The 17,409-nt window shown below is 60.2% G+C and overlaps 1 protein-coding gene across 5 annotated transcripts in view; it reads left to right on the top strand.

Annotated features, from left to right (window-relative positions):
* DOT1L (DOT1 like histone lysine methyltransferase) overlaps nt 1-17,409 on the top strand; it is a 65,161-nt gene that overhangs the window by 36,745 nt on the left and 11,007 nt on the right. For all 5 annotated transcript variants that reach the window (XM_025456809.3, XM_025456808.3, XM_025456812.3 and 2 more), the window contains 16 exons: nt 1,783-1,838; nt 4,003-4,082; nt 7,800-7,868; nt 8,545-8,651; nt 9,036-9,077; nt 9,974-10,084; nt 10,207-10,441; nt 10,926-11,039; nt 11,733-11,824; nt 12,141-12,242; nt 12,637-12,774; nt 13,403-13,528; nt 14,748-15,232; nt 15,499-15,634; nt 16,013-16,159; nt 17,211-17,325. In XM_025456809.3, the coding sequence (XP_025312594.1) occupies nt 1,783-1,838; nt 4,003-4,082; nt 7,800-7,868; nt 8,545-8,651; nt 9,036-9,077; nt 9,974-10,084; nt 10,207-10,441; nt 10,926-11,039; nt 11,733-11,824; nt 12,141-12,242; nt 12,637-12,774; nt 13,403-13,528; nt 14,748-15,232; nt 15,499-15,634; nt 16,013-16,159; nt 17,211-17,325 (2,155 nt within the window). The remainder of the gene's footprint in view (nt 1-1,782; nt 1,839-4,002; nt 4,083-7,799; nt 7,869-8,544; nt 8,652-9,035; nt 9,078-9,973; nt 10,085-10,206; nt 10,442-10,925; nt 11,040-11,732; nt 11,825-12,140; nt 12,243-12,636; nt 12,775-13,402; nt 13,529-14,747; nt 15,233-15,498; nt 15,635-16,012; nt 16,160-17,210; nt 17,326-17,409) is intronic.

Below are 17,409 nucleotides of genomic sequence, written 5' to 3'. Positions count from 1 at the left end.
ACAAGTGCCTGAAGGCCCCGAGTCAGAGAGAGTGACCTGACCGAGTCAGCCCCGTGGCCCTGCCTTACACAGAGAGGATGTGAAGCACACGAGCTCAGGGTGGAGGCCTGGGGGGGCGGGGCGGGGACACCAGGCTCGAGCTCCCAGGGTCCTCCCCCGGGTGACCCACAGGACACGCTCAGTTCCCCCAACACGAGCTGTGAGTATGTGTGCGAGGTGTGGTCTCGGGGCTGGCAGAGACCCGGCGCCCAGCTTCTCTGCGGGGGTCGGTCTCGGGGGGCCCTCTGCCCGGCTCGGCCGGGACCCCAGGCTCAGGAGGGCAGCAGGTGCTCAGCACGAACCCCGTGTCTGCACAGACGGCTCAGCCTGTGAGGTGGCGGGAGCTGGGCGTCCAGTTCCAGATGCAGCAGAGGGCGTCTGGGGAGGGGTCTCGGGCCCGCCGTGCCAGCGCTCTCTTGTACAGCACTAGTAAAATTGGATTTGAGTCCCTCCTGAGGCCTAGCTAGGCTGTCTTGGGGAGAGTGGCAGGTTCAGAAAGCTCCATAAGTGGGGAGAGTGTTTAGGGATAACGACAGCTAGGGTGTGGGCAACACCCCCGGTGCCTGAGCGCGTTCGGTGGGCTGTGCCCTCCCCTGATCCCCCTGCACCCTAGGTGGGATCTCTGCATGGGCTGGAGGGCATAGGATTGGCAGCTACTTCTGCCCTGGTGCACAGCCTCTGCACTGGGGCGCAGTGCTCATAGGCCTGTCTCTGCTCGGTCTTTCTTCGGTCCCTTTCTGAGTGACAGCAGGTCCACTGCCCCAGTGGGTGCCTGCTGTCTTCGTGAGGAGAGTGGGCCTTCCTGGTCACCCCGCCCCCTCCCCCCGGCTCCCCTAACCCTCTCCCCGTCTGTGGACTAGCGCGTCCTGGACGTGTCATACCCCATGGGGCCTCCTGTGTCTGGTTGTCTCCCTGAGCTTCATGGGCTGGGGGTCTGTCCCCGGGGCAGCGTGTGGGGGCCCCACTCCTGCTTGGCGCTGGGGGGCGTGCCTGTGCATAGTGGACACGGTGATGGAAGTTTTGGGTTGTTTCCATTGTTTGGCTCTTCTGAATTGTGCTGCCAGGACCGGGCGTGCACAGGTTTGTGGGGATGTATACTCTCGCTTCTCTCTGGCGTATGCTGAGCATTTTTAAAGAATAATAAAATTAGACTTCAACTTTTTGGTTCACTGAGTGCCACAGCTCTGGACACCTTGGTCAGTAAGAACTGGGTGCTCCGGGCGTCACAGTGCTGGTGTGCTGGGATGCGCGGCGTGGAGAGCAGGCGTTGAAGAGCGAGTGAGCCCCCAGGAGGCTGGTGCTGCGGGGGGTCAGAGAACAAGCCTTGGCCTCACCGTGTGCGGTGCCGGGGCGCCCGGGACAGTGCTCTGTGGCCTGGTCGCCTCCCGAATCACGACAGCTCTTCTGTGTGCTGCCCTGGCCTGCCAGCCCGCCTCTGTCCGGCCTACAGCTGGCTGAGAACCATGCGTGGCCGTGCCCCAAGCTCGCCCCCACCTGGCTCTGTGTGACTCTGCAGCGCATCCTCTGGCGTGGCTGGAGCCTCCCTTCCCGCTCGGGGTCGCTGCACAGTGACTGCCAGAGCGGGGCCCTCACCCCGGGAGCCGCCGCCACCTTGGTCGTATGTCCTCCCCACCTCAGTGACTGCGCTCATTTCATCTTCTCTCCGCGGGCAGGTGGGTGGGCAGGGTGCGAGGCCGGGTGAGGCCTCCTGAGTCAGCCTCCCTCCTGTTCTCTTCCTTTCAGCTGGAAAGAGGCGACTTCCTCTCAGAAGAGTGGAGAGAGCGGATTGCCAACACAAGGTAGGGCTTGGCCGGGCAGGCGCCCCCGGGGAGGGTGCGAGGCCGCGGGGTGCACTGCGGTTCACACAGGAGAGGAGGCTGGTGGAGGCTGGCGGGGTCCTTGTCTCCCTGTCCCTCGCCTGCAGCAGAGCAGGTGGTCCGGGGGTTGGTCCCAGGGCCCCAGGGCAGGGACAGGTGTGGCTCGACGCTCACACGTGCCAGTCCCCCGGCTGCCCGTCTGGGAGGGCGCTTCCCTACCATCTGGGCCTTGTGCTCAGCGTGTGGGTTCTTGCTGTGTCTACGCCTCTCCCGGCGGGGTGCAGGGGCAGGGCTCTTTCTCTGCACCCAGCGGTAGAGTGGTGTCCTGTCCCGTGCATCTGGGGTGCTGCGGCGCTGCCCACGCCTTCCTACAGACCTGCTGTGGGCCTGAAGCTGGTCTGCAGCCCTTCCCCTGGCCTTGGGCTGGGGGTGCCGCAGTGAGGTCATGGACTGGCACATCAGCCTAGATGCTGGAAGCCCGGGGACCCGAGAGGTGTTGCACGCCCCAGAGCCATTTTCCTGGGCTGAAGTCTGCTCTGCCAACGGTGGTCCACTGTTTTGGGGGCATCTTGCCATCTGTCCTCTCCCTGTCTGTCCTTCAGGTGTGCTTACTTACCTCCTGCTGCCCCGTAGTTCCCACCTGTCTACTGACAGGGAGAGCTGTGTCCTATTCTTTCCAGAGCATCTTCCTTTGTGGCTCTCCCATGAGAAGTCTTCATCTGAATTGGGTCCAGTTTGCTCTCCCTTGCTCACCATGTCTTCCTCTTTTTCCCGAGAGTCTCCTGCTAACCCCGTGGGCATTCCTGTCAGTGGGGAGGAACCCCCACCCTCATTGGCCAGCAGCATCCAGGCCGAGGTGTCACATCTTGTGGTCACCCTGGCAACATGAGAGCTCAAGGAACATGCACTGTCCCCCAGGCCCCTTTTCGTGCAGGCAGAGTGGAAACAGGTCTTGGTAACTGGAGAGCATCCCCCTGACGTCCCCCTGGGTGCTCTGCTTCCTAGCAGGGGTGTCCTTTCTCTTCCCCTACCAGCCCTTCTTGCTGGGGACATTTGTCTCTGCTGCTGGTTTCTCGTGAATGAGATGTGGGGGGGCAGCTGCCTCTGGAGCACCCTTCTTCCATCAGAGCTGTCCTTGGGGCCTTGGCTGGCACATGCCCTGTCATGGCCTCTGCCATCTTGAGCCTTTGGTGTCCAGCCTTCCCAGGCTCCGTCCCTGAGTAGGTACTGGGACAGGCCAGCCTCACTCCCTGTCGGAGCGTGTCCCAGCCTAGAGTCCCCTGTCCTTGTCTTTGCTGTGCGGTGGCGCAGGGAGAGCGTGCTGGGCTTGATCCACGTCTTCAGCATTTCTTCCCCGCCGCTCTGCCCGCTGCCATCCGGTGTCTGCTCCAGCTCTGATCAGGTCTTCTGTGACTGTACTTCACCCTGTTGCTGTGATGGTTTCCAGGCGTCTCGATTTTAAACTGTCGAGACTCAAAACAAGCAGCGAGGGGACGGCCATCAGCCTACTCTGTCTTCTGTCACTTGCAAAAGACGAAGTAAAGGTCCTGGGTGCAGTTCTGCCCTCTGCGGCATAGTTTTCGCTGCTGCGCGGTTTTTATCTGGAGGCAGGCACTTCATGAGGGAGGGCACAGCCTCTGCCCGAGTGGGGAGCTGCTTACCCGTGGGACTCGAGAGGACCGGTGGCACAGCTGCTAGTAGAGCGTAGCCGCCCCGAGAGCGCCTCTGCACGCCCAAGGTGGGGCAGTCCCTCCCTGGCCACCCAGGTTGGCGTGTTCAGACCCCGGTGCCAGAGAGAGCCAGAGAGAGCAGGAGGAAGGAAGGAAGGGGCGAGCCACGCCTCCCCTGGCAGGGCTCTGCCTCTGGTCCTGCCTGTCCTCAGGCGGCTCACTTTCAAGTGTGGCCTCTGTCCCTGCTGCCTTCCTGCCTAGGTGTCCTCATCCCTGTGTCCCCGGGTGATGTTTGAGCTGTCCGTGTTTCCACCCCAGGGACGTCCCAGGGGCAGCCGTCATGCCCTGCGGGCCCGGGTCCCGTCCCCAGGCTGGGGGAGCTGGCGGTGGAGGCGGTAGGTGTGGCGTGCACTGGGACTCTGTGCATGTGTGCAAATGGAACCTTCGTTTTACTCAACTGGAATATTATTTTGCAGTGTTATATTTGTGAATAATTTTGCCTTTGGTCCTGAGGTGGATCACCAGCTGAAGGAGCGGTTTGCGAACATGAAGGAAGGTAACGTACTTCCCCTTAACCCTGCCCTGTCTGTGACGGGAGCTGCCCCTGGGCCCAGGGATCGCGGGGTGGGTGGCCAGACTGACAAGCGGGCTTCAGGCTCTGCAGTTACACTCAGGTATCCTGCAGGCAGCAAGGAGCTTGTCAGGATAAGGATGTTCTCGGTACAAGCTTATGCTGGAGGGTGACTGAACTGTGACCTGAGATGCAAACTCGACTGGCACCCGTTTTGTCTGGTGACCCTAACCTAGGGGCCTCTTAGGCTTTTTCTGGTTTTTTCCCACATGTGGGCCCATATCCCCTGGCCAGAGCCGCCCCTGCTGCCGTCCTCTGCCTTCCCATCCCTGCCGTGTGTGAGTCCCGGACTTGCCGTGGAGCTGCTGGGCACAGCAGAGGGGCAGGTCGCCGAAGGAGCTCGAAAGCCCATGCTCTGGTTCTCCAGCCAGGCTGCTTCCCTGAGAGTCAGTTGGCATTTAGGTAGGATTGAGTTTTCCTTGTGCTTGTGGAGGTTTCTGGATTTGGAATTGTGTGGGTGGTGTTGTAGAGTGAGGTCCTCTTCTGAGTCTGGCCTGAACCTTCTAGGTAGAAGTTTGTTTTCTGAATTTTAGTAAGCTGAGTCTAAGGCCAGTGTGCTGGGGTACAGTCTGGCCAGCAGGGCAGTCCTCCCCGGGGAGCACTCTGCTGTCCCTGGCTGCTCCCACGGCCCGTGGTGTACCTGAGAATGGCCACCCTGAGTGGTAGCCTTGAGACTCCCTCTGCACCTGAGGGGCGTGTACTCTGGGGCCACGTGCCCTGCTCCCACAGTCTCCCCGCAGAGCCTGGACAGGGGGAGGGGGCTCCCTCGTGCTCCATCTTAGCTGCCAGGAGTGAGGGATCAGGGCCATGGCCAGGTACCAGGCAGCGCAGGTTAGGTGTCTCCTATCCCTTTGCTGTGCCAGAAACCCTCGTGCATTTGGGATGTCAGCCAGATGAGATCGTCTAGTCTAGAACTTTCTAAGTAGGTGAGAGTGAACTAGTTTCATTTGAACGCCAATTCAGGCCTTTGTAACTGCCACTGGATTGCAGTGTGTGTGCTCCGACTCCAAGCACAGGACGGAAAACTCAGTGAGCTCCTAGAGGGAAGATAGAAACACCTGTACCTTCTTCCGGGTGCAGGTCACTCTGGGCACCATCTGGAGCGCATGGGCCTCCGTGGGTCCTCCCGTCTGTCTCCCGTGGATGAGGGCCGTGTCGCCTGGTTGTCCGCACCCTCATGCCTATTGCTGTGTGTCTTCACTGAGCCAAGTGTCCAGGGTTCCTGGCTGCTGCATTTTTCGTTTCTCCATGTGAAGAAAGTCTTGGGAGACTTTCTGGCCTAGCTTGGAGACACTCTGAATCCAAAGTCCTTGGTCATCGCCCACTGTTTGAGGAGAGAGAGGAATCCACTGCTTGCAGGCACAGGCTTCCAGCCGAGTGCTCGGACCCCAGTCATGGACTCCCTCACAAACTCCGAGGATTAGCAGCAGCCAGGCTCTGTGGAGTGGCAGGGGCTGCTGCTGTCCTCATCGGGGCTCTGACCTCGGGTGCCCGTCCTTCTCAGGGTCCTCCTGGTGTGAACGAGCCTGGCCTCCCGGCCCGCAGCGTGGCACTCCCTGTTGGAGGAGTGGGCCGCGGGCTGTGGCCTTAGTGTGAGGTTGTATATGCGGCTCTCATGCTGTCTGCGCGCTTGGGCCCTGTGGTCAGCAGTGTCCTTCCCAGGGCCTGGGCCAGAAGCCCCAGGAAGTGTCCTCATCCTTGGCCAGTCACTGCAGTTCCTAATGCAACTGCTAAAGCTGCTGCAGGTTTTCTAGATTCTGAGATGGCTTCAACATGACCTTGGCACTTCCAACTTGGGAGAAGCCTGTGTACATAGCACCTTCCCTGCTCCGTCCCAGCTGCCTCTTGTCACTAGTCCTAGGAAGGCCCTGCGTGCTCTCCTCATCTGTGTTCCTAGGAGAGAGGAACAGGATGTGTCCCCCCACGTCTCATTACAAAACATTTCAAGGGGGGACACCTGGGTGGTTCAGGGGTTGAGCGTCTGCCTTCGGCTTGGGGTGTGATCCTGGAGTCTTGGAATCGAGTCCCGCATCGGGCTCCCTGCAGGGAGCCTGCTTCTCTCTTGGCCTGTGTCTCTTGCTTCTCCCTGTGTCTCTGATGAATAAATAAATAAAATATTTTTAAAAATTATAAACTTTTCAAGGAAGTGAAAGGGTCACACAGCCACAGGTGGTTTCCAGCTGCCTTCGGCACTGACAGCTGTGTGTCGTGTGCACGTGGCTCTGCATGCAGGTGATCGTACACATGCTGCCCAGGTTAGTCCCGATCATTTATGATAGCAAGTGGTCAGTGGCTTCCCTGGGCACTGAGCTGTGCACCCCCATCAGGGCAGAACGGAGGGCCCCTCTACCTGTCACTCTCCTGCCGCCCACCCGAGGGCCCTCCTTCTGACTGTCTCATCCTGGGCCGGGCCAGGGGCCAGGTGGGCTTTTGCTAGAGCAGGGCTCCTCCATATTTGTTGATGGCACCTGCTGGGCATCTGGGCCATTGTCTTGTGAGGTGTTGCTGCTCTGGTCTCTCCCTTGTGGTTTTCTGTGGGCAGGCTTGGGGGACCTGACGGGGTGGGACTGCCTGTGAGCCCTGCAGTCCCCAGCCACCTGACTGTGGTCCTGTAGCGACGTGCCCTCAGGGGCCCCTCCCAGCTCCCTTGGCCCTTGCCATGTGGGCAGCACAGGGTGGTGTCTTCCTAATGGGAGCACCCAGGGGACCTCAGGGTTCATCCCACTTGGCACCACACTCTTCAGAGGCCCTGAGGGTTCTAAGTGTCCCATGGGACTCTGTTCAGCCTCTGGCCACTGAGACTTTTGATGTGACCCGGCAGTCCCTGACTCTGACTCATTCCCTGGCACAAGGCTGCCACCTGACCTTGCACGTGGCCCGGTCTAGCGCTGCGCCCATCATCCTCTGCTCCTGCTGGGGATAGTTCTTAGGATGGTGGCTGGGTGTCACCGGCAGGAGTGTTTGTGCATGTGCACGTGGAAATGGATTCAAATGAACTTTGCCAACTTAAACGTAACATTATTATTATTTTCTTTGACTTTGTGGCTCTTTTCCCCTTCCTGCTGAGAACTTTGGTCTCTGTGAGCGTGCCTGTATTTATTTACAGTGTTCTTGGGGCAGGTGCACTGTGAGCTCCCTGGTGAGCCTGCAGGTTCCTCTGTGCGTCTTTCTCTCCTTAGAACTCAGCCCGCAGAACCACTGCTGTCTGTGTGGCTGCCCCGATGACACGGTCAGGTGGTGTCTGTGTCATCTGGACTGTAGGGTTTGCTTTTGCCCCTCAGACTCAGTTTTGACTGTGGGACTCGTCCACACGAGGACAGAGACGGCGGAGGGGGCGCCAGCCTTCCCAGTGTGTCCTCACCGAGGGGTGTCCGCCCCGTGCCGGCGCGACCCTGCAGGCAGCTCTGGGTCTGCGGCCAACGCTGCAGGGCCAGCCCGGGGCCCGGGGCATGTGTAGACAGGAGAGCCATCCATGGGGCACACTTGCGTGGGAAGGCAGCTCCTGGTTCTGCGGGGACTCGGTGCCGCTGCTGCCCCACTGCTCCTGGGGCTGCCGCTTCCTCCTCCAAGCTCCATTGTCCTGCTTCTGGTGCACGTTCAGGTCTCTCCCGACGAATGGCAGTAACTAGTTTTGTGTTTCAGGCGGCAGAATTGTGTCCTCGAAGCCCTTCGCACCTCTCAACTTCCGGATAAACAGCAGAAACTTGAGCGGTAAGTGAGGCTTGTGTTGCTGAATTATTAAGACACACGATTTTAAGTACCTGACGGGCGTCAGTGTGGGTCTGTGCCCCTGGTGCTACAGACATCGGGGCAGGTCGTCCTCTGGGTGGCCCCGGCCCCACCCCCTCGGTGCCAGGAGCACCCCATGTGACAAGCACAGACGTCCCCAGACATGGTCCTGTGTCCCCTGGGGGCAGAGTGGCCTGGGGCGGAGCTTAGAGGTCATGAGGACTCGGATAGCTTTACCAAGCACCCTGTGTTCCTGTTGTGACTGGCCTGAGCCCAGCAGCGGCCCTGTCCCTGCATAGGAGGGGCTTGCGGCAGGGAGCCTGGGGGCCTCAGGGCTGCTGGGAGTTCCCGTAGCCACATTGTTGTTAAGTTGTCCCTCAAGTGCTTTCCAAAGTACTTTCCAAACCGTGCTTGTCACTGTTTCCCTTGGACAAGCACCTTGGGGTCGCTGTGGACGCCTCCCCGACCCAGAGCATGCTGGCGGCCAGGTGCCTCCAGTGGCCGGGCTGTACATCTCTGTCCCTTCCTACCTCATTGGGACCACCTCGCCCAGGCGTCTGGCGGCGTCTCGTGGGGGGGGGGGGCACCCAGAAGCTACACAGGGCCCGCTCTCACCCCGGGCGCAGAACGGGCCCTAACCACAGCCCGTTGTGCGCAGACATCGGCACCATCATGCGCGTTGTGGAGCTCTCGCCCCTGAAAGGCTCGGTGTCCTGGACGGGGAAGCCGGTCTCCTACTACCTGCACACTATCGACCGCACCATAGTGAGTGCCCCACGTCGGGGGGTCCCACAGCCGGCCCTCAGCAGGAAGGGAGTGGGTCAGGAGCTTGGGGTCCCAGGCTTGCCCTCAGCCCTTGGGCACGGCAGCCTTGTTCCAGATGGCCTGTGAAGCGGCAGCCCCGCCTTGGTATGAGGGGACGGCGCTGTGGGGTCTGCAGGGGCTCACCCTGTGGGGGCCCCGAGCAGGAGGGCGTCAGGGCAGCCGTGCGTCCCCTGCTGGGTGTCTGTCTGCTAAACTGCGCCCTGCCCCATGAGATTGTCTGCTGTCAGCAGGCCCGGGCGGTTGGTTTCATCCTGACAGGGTTTGGGACTGATTTCTAATACGAATTTTTCTTTTCTCTGTTTTCTTTTTTTTTTTCTTTTTTAGCTTGAAAACTATTTTTCTAGTCTGAAAAACCCAAAACTCAGGGTAAGTGTGTTTCTTCCTTGCCTTAAAGACATGTGTTCCCTGCTTGTGGGGGGAGCCAGCTGTGAATGGCCCTGTGGACAGGAGCTGGTGTGAGTGACAGGGGCCTGGGGGCACACCGGCCTCGTCTTCAGAAGCTTCAGTATCACGTTTTTGGGGAATGAGTTGAATGAGTCTCTAAATGGGATTTGGCTGACGCAGTGAGCCAAGTCCAGGACAGCGAACAGCCTTCGCGCTGTCCTGACCTGAAACCCAGAGGGGCCGGAATGTTCTGCGATGCTGTCCGGCCTGAATCATGGCTCTGGCTGCTGGTTCCCACTGTGGTTCCCGTGTCCCTTCCAGCTCCTGCTCTGGCACTCCCTCCTGCGGCTTCATGGCCGCTGTTCATTTGCGTCCGGATTCAGTGGCTGTCTGGGCAGGAGCTTTGCTTTTTGGTGACGAGTGTCCAAGCAGGGGAGGCCCCCTCAGAGATGGCCAGCTCTGACCGCCTAGGCTCCCGTGTCCTTCCTACTGTATTTAGGGGCACTTGAGTCTTAACGTGCTGGCTGGCACCGTGCTTCCCCTTACCGTGGTGTCTCCTCCCGGAGGAGAATGCTCTTTGCCGCACGGGCCCTCCTTGGTTTGGGGAAGCATGCTGCCAACAGGAGGGAAGAAATGGCCAGGGTGGCTCCTCCCACCCTAGCACCAGGGTCCCGTACCATCCATGGTTGGAGGGCTGCCTGGTTTCTGACAGAACCGGGGGTGTGCGTGCCTGCACATGTTCTCCGGCTCCTCTGCACCTCCATTTCCTCACCTGTGCTGAAACGAGCCGAGCTTGGACTGGCCGTGCGCCTGGAGCTGCAGGAGGGGCCCTTGTGGAGCTGGCCCTTCTGCAGACACGGCTGACACTTGCTTTCCAGGAGGAACAAGAGGCAGCTCGGCGCCGGCAGCAGCGAGAGAACAAGAGCAACACGACCACTCCCACCAAGGTGCCCGAGAACAAGGCTGCTGTGCCTGCCGACACCCCTATGGTGAGTGCGCGCCCTGTTGCCCCATGCCCCCGGCACCCCACGGAGGGCTCCCGTGTCCGGGCATACACAGTACTTACCAGGGCCTGGGTCTCCCTTGACGTCCCCCACCTCCCATCTGGTAGGATTCTGGTGCCGAGGAAGAAAAGGCTGGGGCAACCACCATCAAAAAGCCGTCTCCCTCCAAAGCCCGGAAGAAGAAGCTGAATAAGAAGGGGCGGAAGATGGCCGGCCGGAAGCGTGGGCGTCCCAAGAAGATGAGCACTGCAAACCCCGAGCGTAAGCCCAAGAAGAGCCAAACTGCACTGGACCTCCTGCATGCCCAGGCCGCGTCTCAGACGGCAGCGCCCTCGCCGCAGGGTGAGCCAGCCTCTGTTGGGCCCCTCGGGCATGCAGTCTGCTGGTCCCGGCATTCCCCTTGCCTCCCTGTCTTGGTACGATGAGTGGGGTCCCTGTCCCGTCCCCTGCGGCAGTGCCGAGTGGTGGGGTGCCCACGTTTCAGATCCTCTGGGGGCACAGTGGGGCATCTTCGTGCCTGTCTACACCTAGCTGGTCTGCCCGAGAGCCAGCTGCGATGGGGGCCTTCCCATCATCCTGCCACCCTGGGTTCTGAGGAAGGTTACACCGAAGGGACATGGCTTCATGGGCCTTTCTGAGGCCATGCAGGTGTTCGACTCCACTTCTCCAAGTGCCAAGATGCCCAGTGTCTGGTCACGTCTCTGGACTCTAGGAACCGTGTGTTGTCTCATGTCTTAATGAGCTGGCCAGTTCCCTGAAGTGGTCTATGGAAGTGTGCGGGCACTCTGGCCTGCTGTTGACACGTGGCTGCTCTGTCTCTCTGCAGATGCGTACAAGTCACCTCATAGCCCGTTTTATCAGCTACCTCCCAGTGTGCAGCGGCACCCCCCTGACCAGCTGCTGCTGGCACCCACCCCACCCGCACTGCAGAAGCTGCTAGGTGAGCCACACCCACACACCTTCCCCAGCAAGCCCCTGTGCTGCTAGGTCACGGGGGCCCAGGGTCTGTGCTGCCACAGTCAGCCGGGCCCACGAGCTTGCCAGAGGGCACATGTCTGCCCCAGGGCACACGGGGTCATGGTTGGGGACATGGATGGTTGTGGTGACTGGGTTGGGGCCCGGGATGCTGCTCCATACTCCCCAGCACCGGGAACGCCCCCAGGGATCCACCCAGCCCATGTCTGCGGCATTGGGTTGGGAAGGCTGTGTGGGGGTTGAGCTTGGTGTCCCATGTGGCTGAGCGGAGTGTGTATGTGCCCATGCTGCTGGACTAGATGAAGCTGCGGCTTGTTTCTAAAAATTGGGTAGAAGAAACTCTTTTCACGTTTTGGGAGCTGGTGGTTTTCTCGGGTCAGCATCAGCAGCACGTGTTTGCTAAGAAAAGCGGCAGATTTACTAACTGAAACCCGCATGGTCTTGGAAGAAGATCTGGGGTGGTGGTGGCGGGAGCCATGAGGGGTGCCCAGGGTGGGGACGGAAGGCCCTGGCGTGATGGCAGCAGTGACACAGACGCTCTTCGCAGCCTCGGGTGGTGGCAGCCCCTCCGACACTTGTTTCTGAAGGACTGCCCACCTCCTTCCTGCTGGTCTCAGTGGGATCATGTCCGCGCTAATGTGTGCTTGACCCGTTCTAGAATCCTTCAAGATTCAGTACTTGCAGTTCTTGGCGTACACCAAGACCGCCCAGTACAAGGCCAGCCTGCAGCAGCTGCTGGACCAGGAGAAGGTGAGCTCTGCCCTGTGCTGGCCGCTTCCGTGCCCCACCCGCTGGCATGGACGGCCCCGCCCTCCCAGGAGGGGCCCTGGCCCTGAGAGAGGTGGCAGTCTCCTCACTGGCCCATGTGCAGTCCCTGTTGCATTCAGAAAGGCCTTGGAGTCTCGTTCCTCACTGGGTGGGAACGCTCTTGACCAGTGAGAATCGCTGAGGGTCATCGGCCTCCTGGACTGGGGCATGTCCTGCTGAGCCTCTCTCCTGCAGGCCCTCTGTGAGAAGGGACGTGGTGGGGACAGGGCCTTGTCGTCACCATGCTCTGTCCTTGCAGGAGAAGAACGCCCGGTTGCTAGGTGCTGCGCAGCAGCTGTTTGGCCACTGCCAGGCCCAGAAAGAGGAGATCAAGAGGCTCTTCCAGCAGAAACTGGATGAGGTAGGGGAGCCAGAGACCACAGCTGCCCCCCTGGGCTTGCTGGCCCAGCAGAGGGCCCCAGGCACAGGATTCAGATGGGCAGGGGCAGGGCACAGGCCAGGGCTCTGAGGTCTGGAAGGACTTTTTCTTGCTTGGTGCTTTGCCTTTTTACGTTTTCTGATAGAAGGATCTAGAACGTGAGAGTGTAGTTGGAGGGTTGCTGGCGTGGGTTTGTGCTTCTGGGCCATCCCCTTGTTCCTTTCCTGGGCCACTGTACGTCCTATTGGTGACTTTCCTCAGCCACCCCCCTAGCCCCAGTCCCTGGTGGCTCGAGCCCACTGAGCCTCCGCCTGCCCTTTGCCTGCCGTACCGCACTCCTGCGTGAAAGCCCACCTCTGCTGTCATGTGTCCCCAGCTGGGAGTGAAGGCGCTGACCTACAACGACCTGATTCAGGCACAGAAGGAGATCTCGGCTCATAATCAGCAGCTGAGGGAACAGACGGAGCAGCTGCAGAAGGACAACAGGGAGCTGAGGAGCCAGAGCCTACAGCTGGTGGGTGCTGGGAGAGGGCGGGCACCAGGCCCTGGACAGAGAGCATGAGAGGGTGCTTGCCAGTTTTCCAGGACTGCAAGGCCTTTTCCTGGGCCCTTGGAGCACACTGGCACCAGTGGGGCCCACAGCCCTTCCAGAGACTCTGATGTTTTCCCTCGACGGGGCTTCCTGGGTGGCCTGCACCTGGGTATCCTGCGCCCCATGCTGGTCTCCTCGATGTACCCACGGGCAGGGTACAGATCTCTTGGGCCCTTCTTCCTCTGGGAACCAGGCACATGTCACTGAGTGTGCAGGAAAGTCCCTTCTAATGAGGCCTCCCTCCCTGGTCCATCCTGAGGGCCCCCTCACATTGCTCCCCCTGAGTGTTCTTATGGGGACCCACGGCCTCATCCTCGGGCTGCCTCCTCAGCCTGGCCTTCCCTTGGCAGGTTCTCTTCTTCAGGCACATAGGCCCTCGGGGACACGGGCCCACACCCCTGCTATGTCTCCCCCCAGGGCCCCTAGTGTCTGCCCTCTGCCGGGCTGCAGGGTCCCCACCACACCCTCCCCACAGCAGCACATGTTCCCGGGGCAGAGGTCTGCCCTCTGCCTGGCCAGGGCTCACCACCACGACCTCCTGTCCCCACAGCTCAAGGCTCGGTGTGAGGAGCTAAAGCTGGACTGGTCCACGCTGTCCCTGGAGAACCTGCTGAAGGAGAAGCAGGCCCTGAGGAGCCAGATCTCCGAGAAGCAGAGGCACTGCCTGGAGCTGCAGGTGGGCGCTGCGGCCATAGCGGGGGCTCCTATCAGGGCTTCCATGGCAGTGGCTGGAACATGGCCGATGCCATCAGCTGACCCACAGGAGCCATTCTGCTCCCAAGGACGGGGTATTGGTTTTGGTCTTGCAGTGACGGCAGCCTGGGCATCCCTGTCTGGCCTTGAGGGGAGCGATGGGCTGAGCATTGGAGGGGCTCCCTTGCGCCCAGAGTGTCTGGGGCCCCATTCAAAACCTAGGATTGCCTCAGTGCTCCCTGCTGAGTCATTTCTGAAGCCGCCCCTGAGGGGATCCGTGCTTGAGCACCAAGGTTTAACGGCTTGGGCTTTTTGCGAGAAGAGTAACGTGTTCGCCAAGGTCTGCAGGGAAACAGGCCGGGAGGGCAGGGGAAACGGACAGGTCTGTCTTGTCTTGAGGTTTCCCAGAGCTGGCTGACTGGCTGGGTAGCCTTCGGGGGCAGCAGGACCACAGCAGGGTGTGTGGCACGGGCATCATTGGTCCTGGGATGCTCCATTTGCAAGGCTGTGGCCTCCTGTCAGGTTGGCATCTCTCCAGCCTGGCTTCACCACTTACGTGAAGCCTTCCTAGTCATTGGGCCGTCAGGGTCTGTAAAATGTTCTGTTGTTACAAAACAATGTCACAATGAATTGTTTTGCACTGAAGACTCGTTTTAAGTATGTGTGTCTTAAAGACCTACTCCTCAGAGCGGGCCTGCAAGTGGTTTAAGATCCCGGGGTACAGGGCTGAGCTGCTTTCTGAAGGGTTGTGGCCCAGGTGTCCTTGCCTGCGGGTCATGAAAGAGAGGCTTGCCAGCCTCGTGAGCAGAGAGCCAGGCCTTGTTTCTGCGGACACGCCAGCAGGAGACGCGTCCATAAGAGAAGCCTCTTGGGTGCTGAGCCCCTGTGGAATGAAGGCAGGAGGCATGTTGGTGATGGGGGAAATCACAAAGAAAGCTGAGAAATCAAAGAGAAAATGCTTGGTGTCCCGAGTGCCGGGAAGGAAGCGCAGTGCCGGGGTTTCTAATGGACGGGTTGTCTGTAGCCTGCTTAGGCATAGACGGGGTCTCTGCGTGCCGTTCACCCCAGAGCTTCCTGACCCGGGCTGGGCGCGTGGCTCTTCCCCTGGGTGTGTGGCTGGGCCGGCTTGTCATCAGGCCCGGGGCAGGTGTGAGCGGGCCCCCAAGCCGAGCAGCAGCCCTGACCCCCGCCTCGCCCTGCAGATCAGCATCGTGGAGCTGGAGAAGAGCCAGCGGCAGCAGGAGCTCCTGCAGCTCAAGTCCTGTGTGCCTCCAGACGAGGCCCTGTCAGCGCACCTGCGTGGGAAGGGCGCCCTGGGCCGGGAGCTGGAGGCCGACCCTAGCCGACTGCACCTCGACCTGGACTGCTCCAAGTTCTCTCTGCCCCACTTCAGCAGCGCAAGCCCAGAGCTCTCCATGAACGGCCACGCAGCCAACTACGAGCTCTGCAGCGCGCTGAGCCGGCCCTCATCCAAGCAGAACACGCCTCAGTACCTGGCCTCCCCGCTGGACCAGGAAGTCGTACCCTGCACCCCCAGCCACAGCAGCCGGTCGAGGCTCGAGAAGATGTCTGGCCTGGCCTTGCCCGACTACACCAGGCTCTCCCCGGCCAAGCTGGTGCTGCGGCGTCACCTGAGCCAGGACCACGCGACCAGCGGCAAGCCAGCCGCCAGTGAGCTGCACCCGCGGTGAGTCTGCACTCAGAGCTTGCTAGCCCTGCTCTGGTGCCCTCAGGCCACCTTGGGGTCTTTTTTTTTTTTTTTTTTTTTTTTTTATTTTATTTATTTTTTTTTTTTATTTTTTATTTTTTTTTCACCTTGGGGTCTTTTGAGTGAGAGCTCAGCTGTTTGGAAGAGATTTGGAGTATTTGCTAGGCCCGGCCACCAACTCTAGATGCAAAGCCATGGTGGTGGCGATTCCCCAGAGAGCAAACCATGGATGTGTCTTGTTCCAGAGCTGAGCATACCAAGGAGAACGGCCTTCCATACCAGAGCCCTGGCATCGCAAACGGCATCAAGCTGAGCCCTCAGGACCCTCGACCCTCGTCCCCCGTGGCCTTACAGATGACAGGGGAGAGGGGCAGCGAGAAGGTGAGGGCAGGGCCCAGGCTGCGGGGGGTGCGCAGCAGGTGTCCTGAGTAGGGGCATTAGCAGGAGCCTTCCAGGTGAGGGCCAGGCCAGTTTGCAGAGGACTCAGGGCAGAGGCACCTCCAGGTAGGGGGTCAGGATGAGCCTGGGAAGTGGTGCTGCTGCAGAGCTCCTGTGGGGGAGCCGTCACCCGAAAGGATAGGAAGGAGAGAGACTGTGGGAAAGTAACTGGTGTGAGGGCCCTGGAGTTCAGGAGGAGGAGCCATTGGGTGGTGCTTGGGTATTAGGGGGTAAGGACTCTCCTCCCTGCCCTCCGGGGGCTGCTGGTTGCGGGCATTACTGGTCAGCAGGGGCAAGGCCGGTCTGGTGGTGTGTCTGCAGGGCTTGAAGGAGCGTGCCTATGCCAGCAGCGGAGAGGCCATCACCAGCCTGCCCGTTAGCATCCCGCTCAGCACCGTGCAGCCCAGTAAGCTGCCCGTCAGCATCCCTCTGGCCAGTGTGGTGCTGCCCAGCCGCGCCGAGAAAGTGGTGAGTGGACGCTGGGCAGGGAAGGTGCCAGCCACCTGGTCGGACTGGCCCGGGGCCTCGGGCTCGAGGAGTGTGCGTTCCAGAGCGCCATGTGTACGCAGAGGGGTCTCATCGTGTTTTTTCCTTGTGAGGCCTGCTTGTTAGGTTGCATGCTGTATGTTTGGAGCGTACTGCAACGCCCCCAGACAGAGCCCAGGATCCAGAGTTCATTACAATATGTTCCCATTTTTACCTCGGATCTGTTTCTGTGGAAGGTGGTGTGTGCAGGTGGAGAGGGAATAAAACCCCAGGTTGGGTAGAAGCTTGAAGGCCGCCTCCCTTCGTCCTGCCTCATGTGTGTGCACCCGTGAGCAGTGTGATCCTGTGTGATGCGGTCCTTCCTCTATTGTGACCACCCACCCATTAAGGTGTACGTCTTAGTGGCATTTAGTCTGTTCGTAGTCCCGCGGCCGCTACCTGTTCACAGATTCATTCACACACGTGGACTCCCACCCCGTGGGGCCTCCTGTGTCTGGTTCCCTCCATAAGTGTTGTGGGCTTGGGGTCGGTCCGCAAGGTGGCGTGTGGGCACCTCACTCCTGTTGGCAGCCCAGTGACCTTCTTGTCCACATTGTGCATCTGTTCATCTGAGGGTGGACATTTGTTTCCGCCTTTGGCCGTTACGAATCACGCTGCTGTGAATGTGCGTACACAGGCTTTGTGTGGGGGTGTATCTTCATCCCGTCCCACGTAGGAGTTTGGATCCTAGCTGCAGCCCGTCATTAACATCCCTGCTCCCTTCGTCCCCAGCCTGATGTTTGCTGTTAGCCAGAACAGTCCTTTGGAACCCGAGTCAGATATTTGCTCCTCACCTTGTCAGAACCTTCTGGTGGCTACCCACAGCGCTCAGACCTTGAGCAGGTCATTTCCCCTTCTGTACATCAGCTCTTACATACCTGCTCTTCTCCCTGCCTCAGGCCCTTTGCACATCCTGTGGCGATGTCTGGGTCTTCCTCCTTGACTTTCACCCTCAGCCCTGGCTCTGCTGACAGTGTGTACTTTTTCTCCGCAGAGAAGCACCCCGAGCCCTGTGCCGCAGACCCGAGAGTCCTCGTCCACACTTGAAAAGCAGATGGGCACAAACACCCACAGCGCTGGAAGCAAAAGCCTTGCCTCAACTCCTGCAGGTCAGTGCTCCTCTGGCTCCTGGGTCCCTGCCCTTGGCCCTTCCCCAAGGCCCAGCCCTCCCCAGCCTCTGTTGCTGCTGCTGG

The sequence above is a fragment of the Canis lupus genome, chromosome 20, assembly GCF_003254725.2.
Source record: "Canis lupus dingo isolate Sandy chromosome 20, ASM325472v2, whole genome shotgun sequence".
Taxonomy (NCBI): Eukaryota; Metazoa; Chordata; class Mammalia; order Carnivora; family Canidae; genus Canis; species Canis lupus.
Note: the sequence above shows the minus strand (reverse complement) of the source record. Positions and strands in the feature narration are given on the sequence as shown.